Source organism: Ranitomeya imitator, chromosome 4, assembly GCF_032444005.1.
Source record: "Ranitomeya imitator isolate aRanImi1 chromosome 4, aRanImi1.pri, whole genome shotgun sequence".
In the NCBI taxonomy this organism is placed as follows: Eukaryota; Metazoa; Chordata; class Amphibia; order Anura; family Dendrobatidae; genus Ranitomeya; species Ranitomeya imitator.
This window is the reverse complement of record NC_091285.1, coordinates 35419094-35446932: the sequence shown is the minus strand read 5'-3', so window position 1 is coordinate 35446932 and position 27839 is coordinate 35419094. Positions and strand designations below refer to the sequence as shown.

At 43.4% G+C, this 27839-nt stretch overlaps 1 protein-coding gene across 1 annotated transcript in view; it reads right to left on the bottom strand.

Annotated features, from left to right (window-relative positions):
* The window catches only part of LOC138674437 (LON peptidase N-terminal domain and RING finger protein 1-like), a 54214-nt gene that overhangs the window by 17572 nt on the left and 8803 nt on the right, over positions 1-27839 (bottom strand). Inside the window, exons 3-8 of the mRNA XM_069762279.1 lie at positions 23323-23445; positions 22459-22617; positions 10905-10971; positions 7196-7298; positions 3090-3204; positions 2881-3002 (exon numbers count right to left, since the gene is read on the bottom strand). Coding sequence (XP_069618380.1) covers positions 2881-3002; positions 3090-3204; positions 7196-7298; positions 10905-10971; positions 22459-22617; positions 23323-23445 — 689 coding nt within the window. The remainder of the gene's footprint in view (positions 1-2880; positions 3003-3089; positions 3205-7195; positions 7299-10904; positions 10972-22458; positions 22618-23322; positions 23446-27839) is intronic.

The following is a 27839-nucleotide window of genomic DNA, read 5'->3' as shown; positions in this document are numbered from 1 at the left end:
GTTCCTATCCCGAACTCACCGGCCTTATATAAACCTGTAGAGAAGGTGAAGAGTCAGGACCTAGCAGTCCATACTTGGACAATGATCATCAGTCGTGTAAAACCGGCTTAAAGGGAACCTGTCACGTCATTATTAGCAACAAACTGTCCCCATTGTGTCCTTAGTGATGTGGTGAGTATCACTAACACATTGTGTTCAACCCAAACGGCGCCGTAATAATCTCCAAAAATCACTTTATATTGTACCTTCTCATTCAGTCATAGGGGTGGGACTTCATTTTATTTCAGTCACGGGATTGTCATATTGTCAACGCCTACGCACTCCGACTGATGTTCCAAGATGCGCTGAAATCACGGGAATCTGTTCTAAAATCCCGCGCTTGCACAGTGTCGAGCGGTTCCCCGCGGCATGCGCACTGACAAGCATGCTCACAGGGCCTGTGATTAGCAGCAGTCAATGAAGCTGGGTACGTACACCTATTCAGTGCGCATGCACGGGGAGCCGCTAGACACTGTGCAAGAGCGGGATTTCAGAGCAGTTTCACGACGTCGGCGCACCCCGAAACACCAATCAGAGTGCGTGGGCGTCAACAATATGACAAACACATGACTGAGCGAAAATGAAGCGCCACCCCTATGCAACTCCGGAGCATGCGCACACAGTCAATGAAGCTGGGTACGAACACCTAGATTCAGTGTGCATGCGCGAGGAGCCACTCGACACTGCACAAGTATGGGATTTTAGAGCAGATTCACGGCGTTGGAGGACCCCGAAACACTAGAGTGAGTGGGCATCAACAATATGACAAACACGTGACTGAGCAAAAATCAAGCGCCACCCCTATGCAACCCCGGAGCATGCGCACACAGTCAATGAAGCTGGGTACGTACACCTAGATTCAGTGCGCATGCGCGAGGAGCCACTCGACACTGCGCAAGCATGGGATTTTAGAGCAGATTCACGATGTCGGCGCACCCCGAAACACCAGAGTGCGTGGGCGTCAACAATATGACAAGCCCATATAGGGAACCTAGTATTCAATGGAAATATAACGGATGTTTATTCAAATGGTTGTATGATGATGGGAAGTGGGGTGGCTCTGGCTGAGGTCTCGGGTTGGGCAGGGTGGGGGGGCTCTGGGTCGGGGGGGAAAAAGTTATCTGTAAATGTTTAATGAAACATTGCCATGAGAAATATTCTGATTGTTTATTCTTTGCGGATAATAAAAATCTATCTGATAAAAAAAAACAATATGACAAGCCCATGACTGAAAGGGAACCTGTCACCTGAATTTGGCGGGACTGGTTTTGGGTCATATGGGCGGAGTTTTTGGGTGTTTGATTCACCCTTTCCTTACCCGCTGGCTGCATGCTGGCTGCAATATTGGATTGACGTTCATTCTCTGTCCTCCATAGTATACGCCTGCACAAGGCAAGATTGCTTTGCGCATTCAGCCAGCGGGTAAGGAAAGGGTGAATTAAACACCCGAAAACTCCGCCCATATGACCCAAAACCAGTCCCGCCAAATTCAGGTGACAGAGTCCCTTGAAGCGCTGTGTATAGTGATCGAGACGGCAGAGATGGTAATAAACCGTCTCTGCCTTCTCTATGCATATTTTGTCTGTCTCCGTCAGCCGCATCCCCACTCCCGCAGTTACTCGACCAGATGCAGCTTCGCTATTATTCATTGATGACTTAGAACGTCAATGTAGTTGGAGCAGGACGTTGAAAGTCTATGGGCAGTCCTAAAGCAGTTATCTACTTTTGGGGCACTTTTTTTCTCACTTAAAATGTATGTATTTGGAGTTAAAAATATTTTTTTAATAGGGTTTTATTAAAAATGTGGCACCGTTTGGCTTTCACGGGCTCTTTGTTTGCACGTTCAACTTTCATGTGGTCTGTGGTCATAAATCAGCAGAGGAGACAAGAAAAAAAGACAGATAAAAGAGTTACAAGCTCTCCCAACAGACTGGCAGGACAAGCTCACTGATTGATTATCCGTTAACTCATTCTGCAGCCAACAATGGACAGTGCAATACAGACGTATGGCAAAATCTTTTTTTTTAGCCCCAAATGCATTTAAATGAAAAACAAAATTATCCCGAAAGGTGGTTAAAGGGGTTCACTATACTATAGTGAAGCGATGTTGATTCCCACACTTCACATTGACCGATCAGTTCTCTAAAAACAACCACAAGATCCTTTAATCACATCCAGATCCTTCTACAGAGCGTAATTTTCGGACCAGACGCTGGCCTCCACACAAGAATTTAAGGGAATCTGTCAGCAGGATTTTGACATGTAATCTGCATGACGTAGGGTTTAAAACACAGATTTCAACTATCTGTATCACATGTTTACATAAACCTAAGGTTTTATCACCTGGTGATTATCACTGTCTGGATTACAGCAGCATGCTAGTCTGCATGTTAGTTTGACTCCACCCCCTCCTGTGATAAGCAGCTCACTGTCAATAGACATTGTACATATAGAGCAGGGAGGGGTGGGGTTAGCTTTCTCAGCTCTGCTGCATGCTAAATCTAAAAATTCTGATTGTGTGAGAACGGCTGCACCCAGTAAACTAAGTGATACATCACTGAATTCAGTTTGGCTTTGCCTACATTATATTGCTCTCTTTTATGAGGTAGCAAAAACCTACTGACAGATTCCCTTTAAGCAACGTGATAAGCATTTAAGCTGTCGAGTTTGGGTAGGAAGATCCTCGACCGATCCAGAAAAAAATATAATACAAAGTGGATATTTTTTACTTTTGTAAAATAAAATATGTAAAAAAAAAATTGTCTAACTCTTTTAAGAACTACTAGTCTCGAGGCTTTGGACGGTGTGCTATTTCTTTATTGACCATAGCGAAAGACTTACTTGGACATTTCAGCAATTTCGGTAAGGTGAACCTGCTTCCGGTCAGCCATTTCCGAAGGGAATATGGTGGTCATGAGATCCTGCAGGACAGCAGTGATGGGATAAGACCCCGCACTCAGATACTGCGAAGGAGACCATTACACAATTATTAACAGAGGGTACAGAGCAGGTAGGATGAGATGAACACCGAAGACAAATGTCCATGATACCTCCCGCAAGCACTGCTTGCATAATGGGCAGTATGGCTGGTGGTCCATGCACCGCTCCAGGCATTCCCTACAGAAGGTGTGTCCACAAGGGGTGGTCACCGGCTCCAAAAACATCCTGCGAAGGGGCAAAAAAACACAAATAAGACCAAAACAAAAAAAGGTACATGCAACATTTTGATAGTTTTTCATTGCATATTTTTGGCAAAATCTGAACACTGAAAAACAGCAATTCAGGAACCTCCATATTTTTTCTTTATTTTTACTTTTTGGGTTTTTACAAATAGTTTTACACATTGATAGATTGGAATTTTTATTTTTTGGGGGGAGAAAGGGGACGAATCGCACTTTTTGTACTTGTATTTTTTCATTTATTTTTAAAAACTTGTTAAATTCTTTTTGAACTTTCTTTTCAATCATTATAGGGAACTTGAACCTGTAGCCATTTGATCGCTTGTACTATAGTATTGCAATATATATATATATATATATATATAGATATATATATATATATATCTTTTACCCACCCTCCCCTGGTCCAGCATTGAGTCTACACTGCTGCTCCAGGTGTCTTTTTCTCAGCAGGCAATCGGTGAGTTCAAGGGCTCTGTCAAGTTGACAGGATAAGGCGTTTAGAGCCACTGAGCTCATTGATTGGCTGCAGACAATAACAGATGACGAAGACTCAATGCTGGACCAGGGGAGGATGAGTAAGGCGCACTTTGATTTTCTTAAAACAAAACTGTAGGTGGTGGACAGGGTGTTTCTGAAACTGGAACACCCATTTAAGAAGCCCACCCAAATCATCCTGATACTACGATTGCGTCTCGAAGGCGATGAGTACCTGAATGGACAATTCACTCGGTCATCTCCAGTTAAAAGCAACTGCTAATGTTTCACAGTGTCATATAAGGTTTTAACCCTCAGTGATCGGAGCTAGCTCTGATTACTGCTGTTAGAGGCAGGTGCTGGCTGTACACTCCCTGACAGAAGTTATGTCGCTTATCCATGTTATGTAAATAAAAGCTCATAACCTGACGTTAAATTCATCCATTGGTTGTATAAATTATTCTTTTGAAAGCTGAAACCCTCAGGTTAAGGAAATAAATTGGCATCAATGCAGAAATATACTGATCAGTTAATGGACACAGAATGGTCAGATTTTGGCAAGACAAAAGTTTTGTCGCCTAGTCATATAATGCACCCAATCCTAGTTTACATCCTCACCTGTGCTCAGTAAATGATCGGTTAATTAGTGTGTGTGTATAAAAAGAAACCCAGCACCCCAGACCTTCACTTGAACTGCAACTTGAGCTCTGACAACATGCCAAAAATCCACCCTGCGACCAAAGCCTGGATTATCAAGAGGCTGAAGACCAGATCCACTGCAGAGGTGGCTGGAACCTTTAATGTGTCTCAGCGTCAAGTACAAAGAATTAAAAAAAGATTTGAAGAGACTGGAGATGTGTTTGACAAGCCCTGGTCCGGCAGACCCCGCAAGACAATGCTCAGGAGGAATGTTTGCTAGTTAGAAAATCCAAAGCAAGCCCCTCTTCGACTGCAGCAGAGCTCCAACAGGCCTGGTCACCTCAAGTCCCTGTGTCAACTAGAACAGTTTGTACTATTCTGTCTCAAAATGGCCCCCATGGTGGAATCAGTGCCCAGAAGCCAGCACTAAACAAAAGGCAAATAAAAAACAGTGTTGCATTTGCAAAGTCCCACAGCCTGCTAAACAGATGGATGCTGGAAAAGTGGCAGAAGGTGGATTTCTCTGATGAATCTTCAGTAGAATTACACCACAGCCGCCGCAAATACTGCAGGAGACCAACTGGAGCCCTTGTGGATCCAAAATACACACAGAAAACAGTTACATTTGGTGGTGGAAATATCATGGTCTTGGGTTATATTCAGTATGGGGGTGTGCGAAACATTTGCAAGGTGGAAGGCAATATCAATAGCCTAAAATATCTGAAGTATTAGCTACCTCTTATATTCCAAATCATAAAAGGGGTCAAATTCTGCAGCAGGATGGTGCTCCATCTCTACAACAAAGTTCCTCCAGTCAAAAAATATCAAGGTGCTCAAGGACTGGCCAGCCCGGTCACCAGACCTGAACATCATTGAGCATGTTTGGGGTAGGATGAAAGAGGAAGCTTGGAAGACAAAACCAAAGAATCTAGATGTACTCTGGGAGGCACGTAAGACTGCATTCTTTGCTATTCCTGATGTCTTCATTAATAAATTGCATGAATCATTGTTGAACCGCATGGATGCAGTCCTTCAAGCTCATGGAAGTCACACAAAATATTAAATATGACTCTAATAGAACCACAACTTCATTCACCAATGTTATGCAACACACATTTGTATTTTAAGTTAATTGCTTGAATATCACATTACTTTCTGTGGGCGACAAAACTTTTGTCTTGCCAAAATCTGACCATTCTGTGTCCATTAACTGATTAATATTTCTGCATTGATGCCAATTTATTTTCTTAACCTAAACCACATTTCAGAGGGTTTCAGATTTCAAACTAATAATTTAAATAACCAATGGATGAATTTAACGTCAGGTTATAAGCTTTTATTTACATAACATGGATAAGCGACATAACTTCTTTCAGTGAGTGTATAACACAGCTGGGAGCCATCATTTATGGAGCAGGTTCAACTCCTGAACCTGCACCATTCACCTACACTATTATGGTCTATGTCGGGAATGGGTTACTAAACCTCTGACTTTACTGATGTACTCAGGGCTTCTGCCAGGGGAGGCTGACAGCTCTCCAGTGCATTAACAGAGGCACTCGGGCAGCAAGGTTATGTATAAGAGAAATTACTGCTCCGGCTGTTTATTTTCTGTTCAGTTTCCAGGGAAACATGCCAAATCCTACTAAATGTGCCCGTAAATAGACTGGAGGACTGTCCTGCTGCTCTATAGACGCGGCAGAGAACATCGTGTAAATATAATGGGACCGGAATGTAAAAGGACTTCATTCTATTAACCCTAGAAATGCTGCAAATCACACCATTGCTTGTAAAATGCAGACATGTTCGGTATGATGCTTTTATTTTCATACAGAACTAGTCAAACGTCTGGCCAAACCTGTTCATACAATGATTTACCTTGTTCTTATTTGAACCTGCACATTGTAAATTCAGGCTGAAGGCAGCAAAACCATAAGGAAACAAGTAATAAAAAATATACATGTAAAATAAACCAGAATGTGTTTTAAACCTTAGAATCCTCATAATTACCCCCCTGTACTGGTTTCTTTTACATGTGGACCCAAATGTGTTCCTTCGTGATTTTGCTGCCTTCAGTCGGAATCAATAATGTGCACATTCCATTAAGAACAAGGTAAAGTATTGCATGAACAGGTGTGTAAGAACTTTTGATTTGTACTGTACTTATTTAATAGGCATATTTAGACAGAATAAAAAGGGCATGAAACAATGAGTAGGTGAAAAAAGAAAACACACCCTGCCTTAAAAAAACAACAACAAAAAAAACAACCTTATTATCAAACTGAAGTCATTGGAAGAAAGTCACACAAGCACAGAAAGATGTGACTCCAATGTTTAGGGGACAAATATTATGTATGGCCCAACCAGGAATGGTGACATGGCGCAGGGAACGAAAAGGAAAAAAAGCGACTCACTATTAGACCTCATTCATATGTTGTTTCTTGCGGACGAGTGAAAACCTCGTTTCAATGATAGCGAATAGAGCAATTCACGTGTCGGAATGGTCGGCCAAAAATTGTGGGAGGCCTCTCCGCGACACATCAGACAAAAAATCATCCCAGGGCGCCCGGGATGTAACGAGGCTGGCATGGAAATGCTCCAAGGAATGTACAAAAGTGACATAAGAAGTGAATATCCTTTATTTATTTTTTTTAAGTGATGCTGAAGTCTTGAAGAAAGTCAGCAGCAAAAGCTGTAGGGTTTGCGGACACTTAGGAAATCGATACCCAGCAAAGATTTTTGCTCATTGTCATTGGTCGATATTCTCTCGTCTACAGGGATACATCTGAGAATTCTTTCTACTTTGTACAAAAGTACTGAAATTTTGCTTTATTTCCTTACTTAATCTCTTGATAACTCACCGAATACACAGTGAACACTCTACATCCGAGAGGCTCAAGACGTCTTTCAGCGCTGGATCGGGTGGGAGGCAATCTGTGTCAGTCTCATCATCCTCCTGAGCGTCTGCAAAACATATTTCGGGGACATGACATTTTCTCCGTTTATCGGCAGTCTGTAATTTGCTGAGTTCTAACTGCGATGCCAATTTGCATTAGCGGGAAAGCTTCCTATATCATCAGTAGGCGGTCCGACGCTCAGCACCCCCACTGATCTGATGTTGATGACCTAAGATAGCTTTATATCTTTACGGATGTCCCCTCAAAAATCATATTTAAATAGCATTTTAAAAGAGGAAGAGAACAAGGCCGGCACTACCTATTGGAGGTAGCAATCCTATATGTCGATATCAACCCAAGAGCCTTACCAAATGACCTAGGATATCAAGCCAAACCAGAATCTCCATTTGCAGACAGCTGTTTGAGGGATCTTGCCCCTCATCGGTGCAAAGCGGAACACTGGTTAGCTTGATGAAAGGACTATGATCAAGGGAGTAAAGTTTCTCAGTGCAAAACAGAGATGGAAGGCGTTTGATGAGGGGATAGTCAGAAGAACGTCAAGCAGGCACAGAGAGTTGTGACCCCACTATTTATGGGCCAAATATTATGTATGGCCCAACCAGGAATGGTGACATGGCCCAAGGAATGAAAAGGAAAAAAGTGATGTCTCCCCTCACTATTGGGCCTCATCTTAAAAGTCAATATCAACCCCAGAGCCTTACTACATGACCTAGGATATAAAGCCAAACCAGAATCTCCATTTACAGACAGCTGTTTTGGGGATCTTGCCCCTCATTGGTGCAAAGCAGGACACTGGTTAGCTGGATCTGAAAGGACTATGATGAGGGGTCTTAGAAGTAAAGTTTCTCCTAAAAAAAAAAATCACCAAGCTACCGTAGGGAGACATATAGGGAAAGTGATGCTCCGTAGAACAGCTTGGCATAAGCCTCAGACCTCAGTCAAAAGCCTTTCACCCAGCCTACTAGTGTCATACTTTGCACTGATGAGGGGCAAGATCCCCGAAACAGTTGTCTGCAAATGGAAATTCTAGTTTGGCATTATACCCTAGATCATGCGGTAAGGCTCTGGGGTTCATATCAACCTATAGGTTTACTAACTCCAATAGGTGGTGCTAAGCCTGTCCTCTTCCTCTTGGAAAATACTATTGACTATTTTTTGGGGGAGGGGCATCCAAAAAGGTTTAAACTTATTTATATAGCATCTACAAAGAGAAAGAGAACAGGGTCAGTCTCGCTTATTGGAGATAGAAATCCTGTAGCTCGATATGAACCCCAGAGCCTTTCTTACCACACAACCTAGGATATAAAGCCAAACTAGAATCTCCTGTTTAAGGGATCTTGCCCCTCATCAGGTCAAAGTGAAACCATGGTTACCAGAGGCCTTTGACAAAGGTCTAAGCGGTACAGTTTATATTTCTTCCTACACCAGCTCAGTGGTCTTCATTAGAAGTAACTATACTCCTCAGACCCCTCATCAAAAGGGCCTCTCACCCAACTAACTCATCTCCTACTGTGCACTGATGAGGTGCAAGATCACCGAAACAGCTATCTGCAAATAGTGATTCTGGCTTAGCTTTATATCATAAGTTATGCGATAAGGTTTGTTAAACGGTCCATATTGAATTAAAGGATTGCTATATCCAATTGGCGGCACTATAGAGCCTGTTCTCTTTTTCTGTGAAGAAGTAGTTTGCATATTTTATTTCCCATGTAGCACTGCATGGCCTATAAGTCACCCATGGTCTAAAATGACACCGCTACAATAAAGATATCCATCCATGTAAAAATAAGTCATACAATATTGCAGTTTCTGCATTGACCACTAGATGTCGGTATAACAGGGCATAAACACATGTTGCTTTACAGCCTACAGTAAAACTGATTGTTATTATCTCAATATCATTGGAGGAGAGTTAAAAAGGATTAATTTCTTCAAAGACAGGAGCAGCATATATCTGGGATAGGAGAGCAATGTTCTGCTGGCAGAAATTTGACCACCAGTCATTTCGGATCCGATCCAATTTTCATTTCTTATATAGAAATAATGGCGCAGTAAAGAACCGCCACATAATCACTTCCCAAAGGGGAGGAGGATGTGAAATATGAGGAGCAGGAGGACGACTTGTACGCAGCAGTGTATCATGTAGATCTTTTTATCCATTTCATGGCCTGGAGACAATAGCAGCAGACGCAGAAACGCCATGACTCATCTCTCTAAGCATTTACTGACATGAAATGAATGAGACGATGGGAGACGGAAATAAGAGGCAAAGCGCTATTAGGATTTCAAGATGAAGATGGCAGAATGTTGTGCATGTCCATTACTGTGCCCTGCTCGCTATACACTCGTGGGCTGGTACCTCGTCAGAGGGCCCATATACTGTGTACAATGTATGGGGGTCTCCACGATGTTCCCTAACAGACCTAGCTGGGAGAGAAAGAAAAAAAAAAAGATTGGGCAACTCTGGACTTTCCCAAAATAAAAGCCATAAGAGGTGTTTGGCAGGGACCTACTCCCCTCCCCCCATCGAAAACACTTGTAAGATGGCGGGAAATGGTGGCAAACATCAGCAGAGCAAGCATTCTCCCGACAGCAATCAAAGGCTAAACATTTCTTTTTGAGGTTGTCAGTAACGATAATTTTTCAAGTGGAAATATTCAAATCATACTTTAGAGGAGAATGGTGGTCCCCTGACTTTTTTTTTTAGGAGGGGAACACATAGCATTACTATACATTGTGTGTTCCTCTCCTGATAATTGGAGAGAGAAGTTTCCCACCAGTTCTGTATCCATATCCATGGATAACTTGCCCGGGGCAGGCTGAGCAGCGCAGTGGTCCGCAGCACAATCGTGAGTATAGTAAGTGGTAGCCACATATGAGCCCTGCCGCTCCTTTCAAATGGGGACACAAGTGCTCTGTTCTGTGACCCATTCGTCAGACCCCAACCCCCAAAATGTTATCACCTGTCCAATGGATGTGCGATACTTCTTTTCACTCGTCAACCCCTTAAATTCTACCATACACTTTAAAGGGAAGTCTTTCATCCTAAACGGACTCTATAAACTAAGCACATAGCCTTTTACGGGATGCAGACCTTACACCTGTAGTGCTCTAATGGCTACCTCCATTCTGTAGATATTGAATGTCGATCAAACATACCAATTAGGGTGCTCGGTGCACCCTGGGTGTGGCCAAGAGGCTCGGTGCTCTGCTCCGCCCAGAGATTTTGGCTGTCCCTGCCTCCCTTACTTCTGATTGACAGCACAAGCTCGCCTGAGCTTTCTCTGTATAAGACAGCGCTGCCAATCACCAGTAATGTAGGCAGGGACAGGCAAAATCAGTGGTCGGAGCACAGAGATGCTTGGCCACACCCAGGGTACACTGAGCAAACTAATTAGCATGTTTGATCAAATGCCAGTTTCTGCAGAGACTACAATCCCCACAAGGCTGTGTCTCTAGCATACAGTGTCACTTTGGGCTGACAGACTCATTTAAGAGAGATGTGGGACAAATATTTTATTTGGCTGACAACTATTCTGCATGTAAAAATGTATCGGGCGTATTAAAACCCAACATGTCCGATCCTTCTTTTCCCAGTTATCGGCTGTGATAAATAACCCACTATTGCTTTCCATTTCCATGCAGTACTGACCTGGAAGTTTCACATGCTTACTTTTTCTCTCTCTGTCTGATGGGGATGACCCGTCCATCTCCTTCCTCTACCTTTGCACTTGGTTTAAGGCAGTCGCTGACTGATCACAAGGCAGGATGAATGGGCGAATCTGCTCGTCTCCATCACCCTGAGGGGCAAATACATCACAATACAGCTCCGTGATACGTAGAAACTGATGCACACATGGAACAACCATAGCTACATGCACTACATGTAATCATATAGCCCCAGAAAGTCACTTACAGGTTAGCAAGGATAAAGGGAAAAGCCCCAAAATCAGCACAAAGGTGACCTACATACGAGATCGCTCTAGCCCCCCTGTACATAGAAACGCTACCAGGCACGGTATCGGGGATCTTGTGAGAAAAGTTGGAGATCGTGGCTTTAAAAATAAGAAATATTTTGGCCGCCACACTTTCTAATCCCTATAAAGCTTGGCAAATGTGCTTAAAGGGAAACAGTCAGCAGGTTTTCGCTATATAATCTGACATCAGCATAATGTAGGGGCTGAGACCCTGATTCCAGTGATATATCATTTAGCTTACTACCTGCAGCAGTCCTGATAGAATCACAGTTTTCTCTGCTGCATATCTAGCAGAGCTGGGAACGCTGAGCTGTGCATAACCCCGCCCACACCACTGATTGGTTGCTTTCTGTGTAGTGGTGGGGGAGTGGTTGGACCAGGAGGCACGAGACGCCTAGTCCTCTAGTGATAATCTCCTGATTTTATTTAAACAGCAAAACACAGCCTTGTGAAAGTGATATATCATTGGAATCAGGGACTCCGCACCTACATCATGCTGCTCTCAGATTACATAGTAAAAATCTGCTGAAAGATTCCCTTTAAACTAGGCGATCGTAAGTCACGACTAGCAAACGATGTCAAACAAGGTTTTATACAGGACGAGAACAGTGAATGATATGGTTGAATAGTGATCGTTCCACTTCTTTTTTGTGGGTTCAGTCGGTGAACAGTCTCCATTTACATAACACAATCTTCAATACACTGTGTGCAGAATTATTATGCAGGAATCATCTCACTATGATATGACTATGTAACAGCCGCATTGCTAGCAGCATACTTACCCCCGGATACATGTAATGCTCCCCATGTACACCAGTATACCTAGAGTTTTCTCTCTATTTACCACCTGTTGTGGTGCATAATTTTAATTGGTCATACGCTTTTGTTGTATTTTTGTGTTAATAAAAATTATTTTTTCTACTATGTTTTTTGGGATTTTTTTACTCCGTTTTCTTGCTGTAGTACATGACTTTTGGAGTTGTCCTGGTGAACCAGTTTTTCTGGACATTGTGATTGGGAGAGCTATATCGTATTGCTCTCGGCCATATACTACGTGTATGCTTCATGATTTCTTGTTTAATATCAATCCAATACATGAATTTTTCTCTAAACTAATTCTGCATTTACTCTGTAAAATCACAGAAACCTCTGTGTTAAAACTGGAATAGCAGCAAGTATACACGGGAGTAGCATCACTTATACACTATGGGGCCCCCCAGCATTGGTTAGTCAAAGAAATCAATTTCGAGAATCCTCATTCTGCAGTAGGATGACAAACTTCTATAAAAAAATATATACTATTTTTTTCTATTATATATACGGTATAAGGAAACATATAACAGATTCTTTATTGTAACTATAAAAAAAATGTGGAAAAATATAAAATGCAGAAATAACAAACTGAGCAAATGTATTCGTGCTAGAGATGAGCAAGAGTTTTATACTATACTGGTATGATGCCTAGTCCGGTTCTTTATGGCTGCCGATATTCATTTCTACGCCCAGCCATTGAAATTGCCATGCTTAATAAGGGCCAGAGGTGCACAGGATGACAGGCTGAGGATGACGTTCTGAGGATGCCGGGCTGAGCATGCCGGGCTGAGGATGTCAGGCTGAGCATGCTGGCCCGAGGATGACGGCCTGAGGATGACGGGCTAAGCATGCCGGCCTGAGGATGACGGGCTAAGCATGCCGGCCTGAGGATGATGGCCTGAGGATGACGGGCTAAGCATGACGGCCTGAGGATGATGGCCTGAGGATGCCGGGTTGAGCATGCCGGGCTGAGGATGTCAGGCTGAGCATGCCGGGCTGAGGAAGATGGCCTGAGGATGACTGGCTGAGGATGACGAGCTAAGCATGCCGGCCTGAGGATGATGGCCTGAGGATGACGGGCTAAGCATGCCGGCCTGAGGATGACGGGCTAAGCATGCCGGCCTGAGGATGATGGCCTGAGGATGCCGGGTTGAGCATGCCGGGCTGAGGATGTCAGGCTGAGCATGCCGGGCTGAGGAAGATGGCCTGAGGATGACTGGCTGAGGATGACGAGCTAAGCATGCCGGCCTGAGGATGATGGCCTGAGGATGACGGGCTAAGCATGCCGGCCTGAGGATGACGGGCTAAGCATGCCGGCCTGAGGATAACGGACTAAGCATGCCGGCCTGAGGATGATGGCCTGAGGATGACGGGCTAAGCATGCCGGCCTGAGGATGATGGCCTGAGGATGCCGGGCTGAGCATGCCGGGCTGAGGATGTCAGGCTGAGCATGCCGGGCTGAGGAAGATGGCCTGAGGATGACTAGCTGAGGATGACGGGCTAAGCATGCCGGCCTGAGGATGACGGGCTAAGAATGCCGGCCTGAGGATGACGGGCTAAGCATGCCGGCCTGAGGATGACGGGCTAAGAATGCCGGCCTGAGGATGACGGGCTAAGCATGCCGGCCTGAGGATGATGGCCTGAGGATGGCGGGCTAAGCATGCCGGCCTGAGGATGACGGGCTAAGCATGCCGGCCTGAGGGTGACAGGCTAAGCATGCCGGCCTGAGGATGACGGGCTAAGCATGCCGGCCTGAGGGTGACAGGTTAAGCATGCCGGCCTGAGGATGACGGGCTAAGCATGCCGGCCTGAGGATGACGGCCTGAGGATGAGGGGCTAAGCATGACGGCCTGAGGATGACGGTGCGAGATGTTGGTCCTGTGCAATATGAATCGAATAGTTCATCTCTAAACCCACCACATATCGACCCCGTGGAGCCTAAGAGACCATCTTATAGCATACAGTGCATAAAAGGAGGTCTACGGACACAACAATGGTATACACCAGGAAATATACACAACCTATACCTTCGAGGAACAGATGAGATTTGAACACAACCTTAGTTGCAGAGGAGTGACATTAAAGAGTAACTAAACTTATTTCTTTAAGGCTGTGTGCACACGTTGCAGATTTTTCGTGTTTTTTTCCGCTATAAAAACGATATAAAAATGTGAAAAAACACATACATTATGAATCCCATCATTTAGAATGCATTCCGCAATTTTTGTGCACATGATGCGCTTTTTTCCGCTAAAAAAACCGCATCGTGGTAAAAAACGCAGCATGTTCATTAATTTTGCGGATTTTTGCGGATTTCCCACTGTATTACTGCATTGGGAACCTCCGGAAAAATCCGCAAAAAAAACGCACCAAAACGCAGTAAAAACGCGCAAAAACGCATGCGGATTTCTTGCACAAAATGTCCTGTTTTGCTCAGGAAATTTCTGCAAGAAATCCTGAACATGTGCACATAGCCTTAAACAATTTTGTCCAGCATGGAAAGTTATGAAACTTTGCAAATCACTTTATTAAGAGATTGGTCTTCATTACTGTAAAACAAAAAAAAAATTGCAATTGAGTGGTTTTTATCCCCTGCTTTTCCCAAGTCGTCTATTCACCTGCCTGCACCTGCATTGCTATCAGAATGTAATAATTTGGAGTACAGATGATGGCAGTGATGGGTCAGATCAGCACTAACGCTGTATATATGCTGCGAAAGGAAATCCATCTGATGTGAGGACAGAGGTGCTAGGCTGACCTATCACTGCCATTATCAGTACTCCAAATAAATACGTTCTGACATCAATGCAGCAAAAAGAAGGCAAAATGACTGGGGAAAATCAGGAGTTTGGAAGCCATGTAAATGCATATTTCTTACAGAAATTAATACAAATTCCCTAATAAAGTGATTTATAAAGTTTCAGAAATTTCCATGCTGGACAAAATTCTAATAAATCCCTGCAGCAAAGCATCACGCAGCTAAGCATAGAGACGCCACAGTTATTTCAACGGCAGGAGTCAGGACCCCACTCTGTGTGTCTGTCTCTTTTGGGTATGTCTGCAAAGTAAGCACTTCTTATTACTTGGACTTAGCTTTTCTATTAACCCATCTTACTCCCTCATCATGTTTACATATGCCCTTACAGTGTTTTCTCCACTAATTCTCTCTCTCCTTCGCTATCCACAAACCCCAGCACCCTGTAACCAAATAATCATCTCCACTGCACTCTTACCTCCCCACCTGTCCTCCTCTGCTGACCTGCTCCTCAACCTCAAATCTGTCTCAATAAAACATAAAACAAGCTGGCCATTGTCCTTCTCTCATATGCTCTCCCTTTCTCTGCTTCTCCTCACTGCTGGCAAAATATCTCCCAACCCTGGACCCCCACAGCTCATACCTCCCATGATTACCCCCTCCTACCGCTCCCGATCTAATATGAACTACGGGAATCTTTCCGACATAAAACTCGTGCCCCTGACGCCCACCCTCTGCTCCCTCTCTCTGGAGCACTCTGGAATTCCCGCTCAATCTGCAATAAGCTTCATGTGATTCATGACCTTTTTCTCTCTCACAAGCTTGCCTTCCTTGGCCTCACAGAAACATGCCTAACACCCTCTGACACCGCCTCCCCTGCTGCGCGGCCTCCACTTCACCCACACCCCTCATCCCGGCAACAGACATGGTGGAGGAGTGGGTCGTCTCCTTTCTTCTAACTGCACCTTTAACCCAATACCACCCCTACTCTCCCTTATCCTCCCCTCTTTTCAAGTTCGCTCTGTCTGCATCTACTCTCCCTCCAACCTCCAAGTGGCTGTCATATACAGACCTCCGGGCCCGGCCACTGCCTTTATTGACCAATTCTCCATCTGGCTTCTTCACTTTCTCTCTGCTGACATTCCCACCATCATCATGGGTGACTTCAACATCCCCACTGATACCCCTCAGTCAACAGCCTCCAAACTTCTGTCCCTTACTTCATCTTTTGGACTTACTCAGTGGTCCTCTGCAGCCACCCACAAAGACGGACACACATTAGACCTGGTCTTCACCCGTCTCTGCTCTCTATCTAACTTGACCACCTCCCCTCTCTCTATATCCGACCACCATCTGCTCACTTTCTCATACCCTGTCCTCCTCACCAGTCACCCATGTCTAGCAACATGTGCACCTCCGCAGAAACCTCGCACACCTAGACTCCCACACGCTCTCTAACTCTGTCCTACCACTGGCATCCATATCCTCACTCCACGACACAGACACTGCCACTGCTTTCTACAATGCCACTATTGCAAAAGCTATTGACAAGGTCGCCCCTCTCGTTCATGGCAGAGTGTGATGTATCAATAGACAACCCTGGCACAATAAACCACTAAAAAGCTCCGGCAACTGTCCAGGGTTGCAAAGCGGCATTGGAAGAAAACACATTCGCAAGACGACTTCACTGCATTTAAGCAGGCAACACTCGCTTTTAAATCTGCTCTCATCTCTGCTAAACAGGCCTACTTCACAACACTTGTATCTTCCCTATCCTACAACCCCAAACAGTTATTCAAAACCTTTAACTCTCTCCTCCACCCCCCACCGTCCCCTCCAACCCCCCTCATCTCTGCTGAAGACTTTGCCACACACTTTAAAAATAAGATCGACCAAACAAGGCAAGTCTTTATTGTTCATCCACCACAACCCCTTTGTATACCAGACCAATGCCCAAACCCCATAACCTCCCTCTCCAAGATCACTGAAGGGGGGCTTAATTGTCTCCTCTCCAAATCGCACCTCACCACCTGTGCGCTTGACCCCATCCCACCTTCTCCCCAACCTCACCACCACACTTATCCCATCCCTAACCCACCTCTTCAACCTATCACTAACTTCTGGCACCTTCCTTTCTGCTTTCAAACATGCCACAATCACGCCTATCCTTAAAAAGTCAACCCTCGACCCAACAGCTATGTCCAGCTATCGCCCAATATCGCTGCTTCCATTCACTTCCAAAATCCTGGAGCAGCACGTCCATGCTGAATTTTCCTCCCACCTCTCATCTAACTTGCTCTTTGACAATCTACAATCTGGTTTCCGCCCCCATCACTCAACTGAGACAGCCCTGACCAAAATCACTAAAGACCTACTTACAGCCAAAGATAAACAATACTCTGTACTCCTCCTTCTAGACCTGTCCTCTGCTTTTGACACAATTGACCACTGCCTCCTACTACAGATCCTCTCCTCCTTTGGCATCAAAGACCTCCCCTTATCCTGGATCTCCTCATACCTTTCCAACCGCACATTCAGCGTCTCCCACTCCCACGCTACCTCCTCATCCCACCCTCTCTCTGTTGGAGTCCCCCACGGCTCTGTTCTGGGACCCCTATTCTTCGCAATCTATACACTTGGCCTGGGACAACTCATAAAGTCCCAAGGATTCCAGTACCACCTTTATGCTGATGACACTCAGATCTACCTTTCTGGCCCAGACGTCACCTCTCTGCTGTCCAGAATCCCGGAGTGTCTATCAGCCATATCCTCCTTCTTCTCCTCTCGCTTCCTCAAACTCAATGTGGACAAATCTGAACTCATCATCTTTCCTCCATCTCATAGATCTTCCATACCTGACCTATCTATCGCAATTGACAACATCACGCTTTCCCCCATACCGGAAGTCTGCTGCCTCGGAGTAACCCTTGACTCTGCCCTGTCCTTCAAACCGTACATCCAAGCTCTTTCCACCTCTTGTAGCCTCCAGCTCAAAAATATCTCCAGAATCTGTCCTTTCCTCAACCGTCAATCTACTAAAATGCTTGTGCATGCACTCATCGTCTCCCGCCTTGACTACTGCAACATCCTTTTCTGTGGCCTCCCTACTAACACCCTTGCACCTCTCCATTCCATCCTTAACTGTGCTGCCCGACTAATTCATCTCTCGCCTCGCTACTTCTCCGCATCTCCCCTCTGCAAATCTCTTCACTGGCTACCATTCCCTCAGCATATCCAGTTCAAATTACTAATACTGACCTACAAAGCCATCCACAACCTGTCTCCTCCATATAGCCCTGAACTAATCTCCCGATATCTTCCCTCATATAATCTCCGGTCCTCCCAAGACCTCCTTCTCTCCTCCACACTTATCCGCTCTTCACCCAACCGCCTCCAAGACTTCTCCAGAATATCCCCAATCCTCTGGAATTCTTTGCCCCAACACATCTGACTATCAACCATTTTCGGATCCTTCAGATGGAACCTGAAAGCCCACCTCTTCAGGAAAGCCTACCGCCTGCACTGACCCTGCTGCCTCCTCACCACTACCGAAGCTACCGCCTCACCAATACCGGGGCTGCTGCAACCCTCAACCTACTGTCTTCATCCCCACCATTCTGTAAAATGTAAGCCCACAAGGGCAGGGTACTCGCCCCTCTGTATCAGTCTGTAATTGTTAGTTTGCTTACTGTATGTGATATCTGTTTTTTGTATGTAACCCCATCTCATGTACAGCACCATGGAATCAATGGTGCTATATAAATAAATAATAACAATAATCTAGAATAGTAGTATCATCAAGAGATCAAACTGAGTATTTGGATTGTTCTACAAGACAAGGATATATCTGTATATATAAATAAATAATAATAATAGCTCTTTAAAGAAATTCTCAGATACACTTTTAAACTTGACAGGTAGAAGCCAGGCTGGAGATTAAATGAAGAAGCCCTACTCACCCCTGCAATCCGCCCTCTGCTCCTTCACTGCCGCTCCAGCAGTCTTCACCGGATTAGAGACAATGATGTCTTGAGTGCCGGTGAGCTGACCGCTAAGGCTAGGTTCACATTGCGTTAGTGCAATCCGTTTAGCGCTAGCGGATTGCGCTAACGCAATGTTTTCTAGGAGGCTGCGGTCGGGGTCGCGGTAACGTCCCCGCTCTCGCAGATCCCCGATCTGCGAGAGCGGGGAACGGACCGCGGGCGCGCCTCGGACGCTGCAAGCAGCGTCCGCGGCGCGCCAGGAATCACCGGCGCGTCGCTAGCGCGTGCCGAACATGGCACGCGCTAGTGAAGCGCGTTCCCATTAGCGTGAATGGGCGCGCTAACGGACGCGTTGCACGGCGTTAATTTCGCCGTGCAACGCTGTCCGTTTAACGCGGTCCCATAACGCAATGGGAACCCAGCCTTAGGCCAAAGACTGGCTGCAGGGTTCGGTGACTGGCGATTTGGATGTAATTTTCCAGTCTAGGGGAGAATGTTGGAGCAGAAGGCGGAGAATTCCAGGGATGAGTCTATTTTCTTATTTTTTTCTTTATCCAGTCAAGCTTTTCCCTAGAAACAAATACAGAGGAACCCCTTAAGTCACCTGGTAATAATACAAAATCTGTAGCAGGGTCCTCTTTAGTTATAATTTACTTACTCTGCCTTGAAAAATGTATTCATATCATGTGAACCTTCAACATTTTTCATGTTACACCCATAAACTTAAATTTATTTCATGGGGCTTTTATGTGATAGACCAACACAAAAAGTAGCAAGTATTTGTGAACTGTAAAAGAAATTCATTTAAAAAAAATTGTTTTAACAATCTAAATATGAAAATTGTGACGTGCATTTGCATTCAGCCCCTGTAGTCTTATACCCCATAAATACAATCCTGAGTGACGAATTGCCCCAAGAAGTCACATAATTAGTAAGTTGAGTCCATCTGTGTGTAATTTCTTTCCAGTATAACTACAGCTGTTCTGTCAAGGCCTCAGAGGTTTGTTTGAGAGCATTAGAGATCAAGCTGCATCATGAAAACCAAGGAACACACAAGACAGGTCAGGGATAATGTTGAGTAGAAGAGTAAAACAGGGTTAGGTTATATATAAATAGGCCAAGCTCTGAATATGTCACGGAGCAATCCATCATTCAAAAATGAAAGGAGTATGACACAACTGGAAACCTACTAAGACATGACAGACAACCAAAACAGACATCCGAGGCAAACAGAGCACTAATTAGAGAAACAGCCAAGAGGCCCATGATCACTCTGGAGGAGCTGCAGAAGTCCACATCTCAGGTGGGAGATTCTGTTCACAAGATAACTATTAGTTTTATACTGCACAAAATCTGGCCTTTATGGAAGAGTGGCAAGAAGAAAGTTATTTTTGAAAGCAAGCCATAAGAAGTCCGGTTTGCAGCTTGTTAAAAGTCATGTAGGGGACAAAATTGGCATGTGGAAGAAGGAGCTGTGGTCAGAAGAGAGTAAACTAGAACTTTTTGGGCTAAGTGCAACATACTATGTGTGGTGTAAGACTAACCATGCACATCACCATGAAAATACCATTCCCACCGTCAAACATGGTGGCAGCCTGCTGTGGGGAGGCTCTTCTTCAGCAGGGACAGAAAGGATGGTCAGAGTTGATGGCAAGATGGATGAAGCCAGGGCAAGATAAACTAGAGACTGAGGCATAGGACAATGACCCCAAACATACTGCCAGAGCTACAATGGATGGTTTAGATTATAGCATATTCAGACATGTCCAACCTGTATACATACCCAAGTGAGGCGACCAGTATGCACCAACTTTGGGAACGTATAGAAGAGACCTGGGATCAGATTTTGGACAAGACATGCTTGATTCCGACCAAGAGCATGTCCAGAAGGATTCAGGCAGTGCTGAAAGCCAAAATGTGGATTTACAAAATAATAAAAAATGAAATTTAGATTTTTAGGAGCAAAGCAGTAACACTGCAGTGACATGACAAGAATCTGCATAACTAATCAAATGCTGAATAGTTGCAAGTCAAATTTATGTACGAGATAACAAAGAGGATTGTCTATAAAATGATGGTAGTCTCACACTCAAAACAGAAGTGGATGGTGAGATACGGAGCCTGAAAGTCAAAATTTCAAAACATCGTTACCCTTTTGCTCGTCAGTTTATACTGCAAATTTCCCACTGTTTGAGTTCTATAAAAGTAACGTGAGCAGTGATGGATTTCCCACTGTGAGGAGACATGGAGTGTAATAAACATTTGTGTTCGGTACAACTCATTTCTGGGAGTTTCTTACAAAACTTATCACTGCAAAGAGTCTCCTGCACTCGAAACCGACGCAAACCTGGAAAGTCAGTTACGAGTAGCAACATCATCCGTTCCACCCAACATCACAGCCGGACTGAAGAGAAGCAGCTCCAGCCATCACATTACAGGGGAGGTCATTAAATCTTTGACCAAATATAGCAGAGTAAATTTGAAGTTGATCATTCTGTACGTCCCCTAAAGGACAGTAAAAATATCCAAATGGCGCTTGGCAAAAACAGGTTCTTCGCTCCTGGTTTATACTGAAGGTAGTTCTTACTGACTTTGGTTGTATGTTTGGTGTCGTTGTCCTGATGGAAAATAAATTTGGAGCCAATCACGCTCCTCTCTGATGGTACTACATGATGGGTACCTACAAACAACCCATATCATTAAGAACTATGTTAGCATTCATCATGCAATACCATAACGGAGGCATCTGATTGGCTCCGAAATTTATTCTGCAGAAGAACAACGACCCCAAAAGATAAAAATAAACTGTAAACCAGTGTTCCCCAACTCCGGTCCTCAAGAGCCACCAACAGCTCATGTTTTCAGAATTTCCTTAGTATTGCACAGGTGATAATTGCATCACATGGACAGGCAAGCATTCAATAACCTGTGCAATACTAAGGAAATCCTCAAAACATGACCTATTGGTGGCTCTTGAGGACTGGAGTTGGGGAACACTGCTGTAAACAATTACATTTTTTTGAAAACCTTCTTACCTAGCAACAATTTCTCCCCACATGCCTATATCTTCTGCACAGTAACAAAAGATATATGTATTGTAAGAAGGAGTCAGGTAAAATGGTTGGCAGTGTGTATGTATCACCGAGGTGGCTGGTCTTTGTGATGTAAATCCCCAGCAACACTAGGTCATTGAGTGATTTGTTTGAGTAGATTCTGGGTCCAGGATTTAGAAGTGACCAGAGAACCTGGGTGGGAAATGTCGCTCCCATTCTCCAGCTCGGGCCTTACTGACTGGCCTAATGAAAAGCAGCTGACACCGCTCAGAAGGAGAACATCGGTGCATTTTGTATAAAGGCTGCTTGAGCTCCTCCTGCATGCAACACCGAGACTGGTGACACCATTACAGTTACTTTGTTTTGCAGTATAAAGAAGGTTTATGCAGCATCCTAAGAAAGCAATTTCAGCGGAAGGGCAGAGAAACGCAATAAAAATTACGTTATATAAGCACCAAGACCTTTTCCTGTGCTGAAATCCATACATATACGTACACACTTATATATGAGCTATAGCCCCATAGGGCTTCATCATCATGAGGCTTCCTCAAATCTAAGGTTATGTGTTGCCATCATATTTTTAAAACTGCACAGTACATATATTTTTTCCATTGTGCTGTGCTACCTCATTGCCGTTACCGCAGCGTTCTGATCCAATGGTCGCAGCTTGAAGAGGAGCTATAAGGCTGGAGGTTTCCGTCATGGTCCATTTAGAGATTTGAGACCCCTCAACCATAAAATCTTCCAGAGATGAAGGCGCAGAACTACCTGTGTCATCCAATATCTAAAAGAAATAATGATACAGTAAGGCCCTGTACAGGTCTATAGAGAAGGTCTGAATGTTACGCCGGCGATTTGCATGCCTTCTAGGCGCAGCCCCACTACCTGTGTGTTCTGCTCTGCTCCGCCCAGTAGCAGACCATCACTCTGAGCTGCCTTGTACATCACATCCAGCGCTGCTGTTTCTGCCTGGTGCTGTAAGTCTCCTCCCGGTTATAGGGAGGTGCAGCCAAACTTGGCAAGAATTTGTATCCACGCTGTCCTGCAGAGATTTGCTTTCCCGGCCTATCGCAGGTGACATATCTGGTGACTCCACTCCTTGCCTGAACTTGGGTTCCTAGTAGCTAGTTTTCTGTATTGGCCTAGTCCTGAATTTTCTCTCCTGTTATCGACCCGGTTTGCCTACTTGTTTACCCTGATCTCTCCGTTCCTGACCTGCGCTACATTGAACAATGCCTTCCCAAGGTTGGATGAGTTTTACATTACTAGAGTTTTCTACATAGTTTCAGTCTTAATGGAGTTATATAAAAAGTCAGCGCCATCCCGATCCATGGCGTGTGTCTTATATGGCAGATTACCCTTTCCTCCATTGAAAAGGTATGAGACTGGGCTGCAATACCACACCAAAGCTATGGACAGGGGTGGTGCTATTTTTGAAGGAAACCAGTCATGTTTTTCTACATCAGCACAACACAAGAGAATGCGTTACCTGCTCAATCTCATGACGGGCTGTAGTAAAATGTGGATTTAAGGCTAGGCATCGCTGAAATTCTTTAAGAGCAGCTTCCTTTTTTTCCATATAAAGGAAAGCCATTCCCTTTCTGTAGTATCCCTGTGAAATACAGCATAACGAGAAAAGAGCTTATTAAAAGGAATCTGTTACGGAGTTTCGGTTTCCCCATCTGAGAGCAACAAGATTTAGAGGTAGAGACCCCGATTCCAGCGACTTGTCACTTACTGGGCTGCTTGCTGTAGTTTTGATAAAATCAATCAAAGATCTAGCGGTCCTCTGAATACTGAGCTGTGTATAACCCCGCCCACACCACTGATTGGTAGCTTTATGTGAACACAGTGCATAGCTGCCAATCAGTGGTGGGGGGGGTGTGGTTATATAGAGCTGATGAATATGAAGGACTATAGGGCGGCAGGTTTACTAGTCCTCTCATGTTAATAAAACTGATTTGATCAAAACTACAGCAAGCAGCCACAAAAAGTGATCCCTGGAGTTGGGTCTGTCTCTACATTATGCTGATCTGAGATTAGGTGACAGATTCTGGGGGCTCTCGTCGAGGTTATAATCACATTGCACCTATGGCGTAGGTTTCCAGGTATACAGTACATTAAATGGAGGCATCTGAAGAATTATACGAGATCTGTATAATGGTATTCTCACAACAGCCCTTCAGAGCGCCCGTGATGCTATCGCAGGTCGCCGATGGGTTGCTATGACAGCTTGGGGTTTGTTGAAGACCTCCATGGTTGTCAACATGGAAGTCCCTTGACAACCTGCCTGTGGCCGGGCTTTAAAAGATAATGACTTCTGCTAAATATAGCAGTGCTATAGCACAAACAATCATAGATCCAAGTAAAAAGTTACAACAAAAAAAAGAAAAGTTTTAAAAACATGAAAAAAAAAAGAAAAATTTAAAATCACTCCAATTTTCCCCCATTAAAAATGAAAATGATAAAAAATACACATTTTGATATTGTCAGGTTCAGAAAAGTCTGATCTATCAAAATATTAAAAATAATTAACCCAATCAATAAAAGCAGCAAACAGAAAAAAATTCAAAATTACGTTTTTTTTTGGTCTCTGCAAGAAGAAATGAAAAAGTCACATCTATCCTAAAATGGTTTCAATAAAAACATTCTGGCCCCACCCAAAAAAATAAGACCTCACACAGTTCTATTAAAAGAAAAATTAAAAAACTTTACTGGTGTCGGAAATCGTCAACATAATCAACAACAAAAAATTTCAAAGTTGTAACTTTTTTTTTCATCACTAACATAAGTACTGATGAGGAGAATCATATTGGCAAATCATTTTTACCACACAATGTACGCCGTAAAAATAAATTCCCAAAAAAAACAATGTCAGACTTTTTTTTTTTTTTACACAATTTCACCGCACTGGTCAAAATTACTGTTATTGTGAACAGTTAAGCAAGTTGAAGATTAAATGTTCTCTAGAAAGCCTTTGGCAAAAAAAAATATATGCATTTTCATCTTTTCCATGTTGAAAGTTAAATGGTCCGATGCAAATGTTTAAGCACCTCACATGATTAGTACCTAGTAGTACTCCCTTTTGAAAGTATCACAGCTTGTAAACACTTGTTGTAGCCAGCCAAGAGTCTTTCAATTCTTGTTTGAGGGATTTTCATCCATTCTTCTTCGGAAAATTCTTCCAGTTCTGTGAAATTCCTGGGTCGTCTTGCATGCACTGCTTTTTTGAGGTCTAGCCACAGATTTTCAATGGTGTTCAGATAAGGGGACTGTGAGGGCCATTGTAAATCCTTCAGCTTGTGCCTTTTGATGTGTGCTTAGACTCATTATGCATTTGTAGAAGCCATCCTCTTTTCAACTTCAGTTTTTTTCTGGATGGTGTTATGCTTGCATCAAGAATTTGTTGAAATTTAATTGAATCCATTCTTCCCCCCACCTGAGAAATGTTCCCGTGCCATTGGCTGGAAAATGACCCCAAAGCTTGAGTGATTCACACACATACACAATGGTTGGGAGATGTTCTTTTTCCAAAATTCTGTGCCCTTTTTTCTCTACACATACCTTTGATCGCTGTGGCCAAATAGTTCTATTTTAAACTCATTGGTTCTCCGCACTTGCTTCCAAAATGCATCAGGATTGTTTAGATATTCTTTTGTATACTTTTAAAGCTGAATTTTATGATGAGGACGCAGGAGAGGTTTTCTTCTGATGACCCTTCCATGAAGGCCATATTTGTGCAGGAGTCTCTGAACAGTAGAACAATGTACCACAACTCAAGAGTCTGCTAAATCTTTCTGAAGGTCTTTTGCTGTCAAGCGGGGGTTCTGATTTGCCTCTCTAGCAGTCCTACGAGCAGCTCTCACTGAATTTTTGCTTGGTCTTCCAGACCTTATCTTGACCTCCACTGTTTCTTTATTAAATTTTGAACAGAGGAAAGGGCAACTTAAAAAACGCTTTGCTATCTTCTGATAGTCTTCTCCTGCTTTGTAGGCTTTCACCATTTTCATACTGCTATGCAGCTGCTTAGAAGAACCCATGGCTGCTGTTTTGGGCACTAGGTTAGAGGAGGCAGGGTTTTTAAAAAGCAGGGAAATTTGAATCACCTGGCCTTTCCTAACCTTCCTGACGATAGTGAACTATCGATAACGTTAAGAGGCTAATTAACGTCTGAAAAGTTGGTCAAAGTTATCCGACTACACAAATCTCCTAGGGTGCCCGAACCCATTTTCCTTTTTGCAATCTTTAAAATGTAAAAAGAAAGAGTGTGCAAAGAAGTCATCAAAGCAAAAGGTGGCTACTTTGAAGAACCTAGAATATAAGACATATTTTCAGTTGTTTCAAACTTTTTTGTTAAGTATATAATTCCACAAGTGTTAATTCATAGTTTTGATGCCTTTAGTGTGAATGTACAATTTTCAAAGTCATAAAAGTAGAGAAAAATCTTTAAATGAGGTGTGGCCAAACTTTTGGTCTGTACTATATTTTAAGCCTAACGTGCAAAGGAAATGTGTTTACGCATTTTAGAGAACATTTCATCTTCAACTTGCTTAACTGTTCACAGTAACAGTAATTCTGACCCAGCTGCTCAGCTTCTCCCACTGCTACGGACCTTTGCAGTGACTCATGACTTGTGCACAGAAAATTGACCTCCTGTTTCTACATAGAGCTTAGAAGGAGTCAGCTAGTCAGTTTTTAATCATGTGATGTCATAGACCTACAGTGCCCAAACTTTTACATGACACTGTATGTGCACAGAAAAATAATAATAAAAAAAAAAAGTTATGGTTTTTGGCTGAAGGAGATGAAAAAACAAAAAAGAAAAAAACAGCAGGAATGGGTTACCCATTATTTATTTTTGTTTTTTAAATGCTTCTTCCAGGGCAAGGAGGACACCTTTTTGCCTCTGACTAATGGACCCTCAGTAGGCATTTACTGTGCAGCTTGGAAGATTTTCCTGACATATATGCTAAACTTCTGGACCAAAGAAATGAATTATGGAAAGAGGAACCGCACATGATAAGATGCTTCAGACTTAGTCATTTATTGGGTCCACTTACGAAACGGATGTATCGGAGAGTTGACAGGTCATCTATAAGACATTACTATTCTTTTAATTAATTTACAACTTTTTTTTTTAAGGTCGAATTGATGAGGGGTTTTTTTTTTGCTTTTTTTTTTTTTTTTTTTTTAAATGTTCATCATTGTGGGCAGGACTTTGATCAATCAATTGCAACTTTTTGAAAGGTCGCAACATTTTTCCACAAATGTACTCAAAATTTTTGCGCAAATTGAGTAACATTTTAGTGGACTACACTTTTTTGTGTGTCTTTTTAGCACCAAAAGTTGCAGTTTTCATTTTGCGAAAAACACAAACCGTCTGCACCATTTTGAAGAATTTGGAGCAAAAAAAAAAGGAAAAAAGCTACAAGACAAAAAAAAAGAAAGAAAAGAAGCTTAAAAAAAAACGCAAATGATACAATGGGGTCAAAATGTTAATGTGTAATGGTATTAAAATAGCACTTCTGTCAAAGTTTTTATCCTCTTAATAGATTGCAGTCATGTTATGTCGCACTGTGTACTTACAATTGCTCATTTTGCCTTTCTACCCAGCTAGTTCTTCTCTTTTCTCTGCTCTATGTAGAGACAGGAAGTCTCTTGTTCCTGCCCTTATTCCCCACGTCAACTTCGGACCCAGTTGCTCCGCTCCTCCCCCCCGCCATGAACGTTTGCAGTGACTCATGACTTGTGCAGAGAAAATTGACCTCCTACCTCTACACAGAACTTAGAAGGAGTCAGCTAGTCAGTTTTTAATCACGTGATGTCATAGACCTAATGGAAAAGAGAAGAATTAGCTGGGTAGAAGGGCTAAATGAGCAATTGTAAGTACACAGTGCTATATAATATGATGACTGCAATATATTAGGAGGATACAAATTTTGATGGGAGGACTGCTTCTTTAAGCAATATATGGAAAGTAGCCAGACTGTAAGCTGAGGACAACAC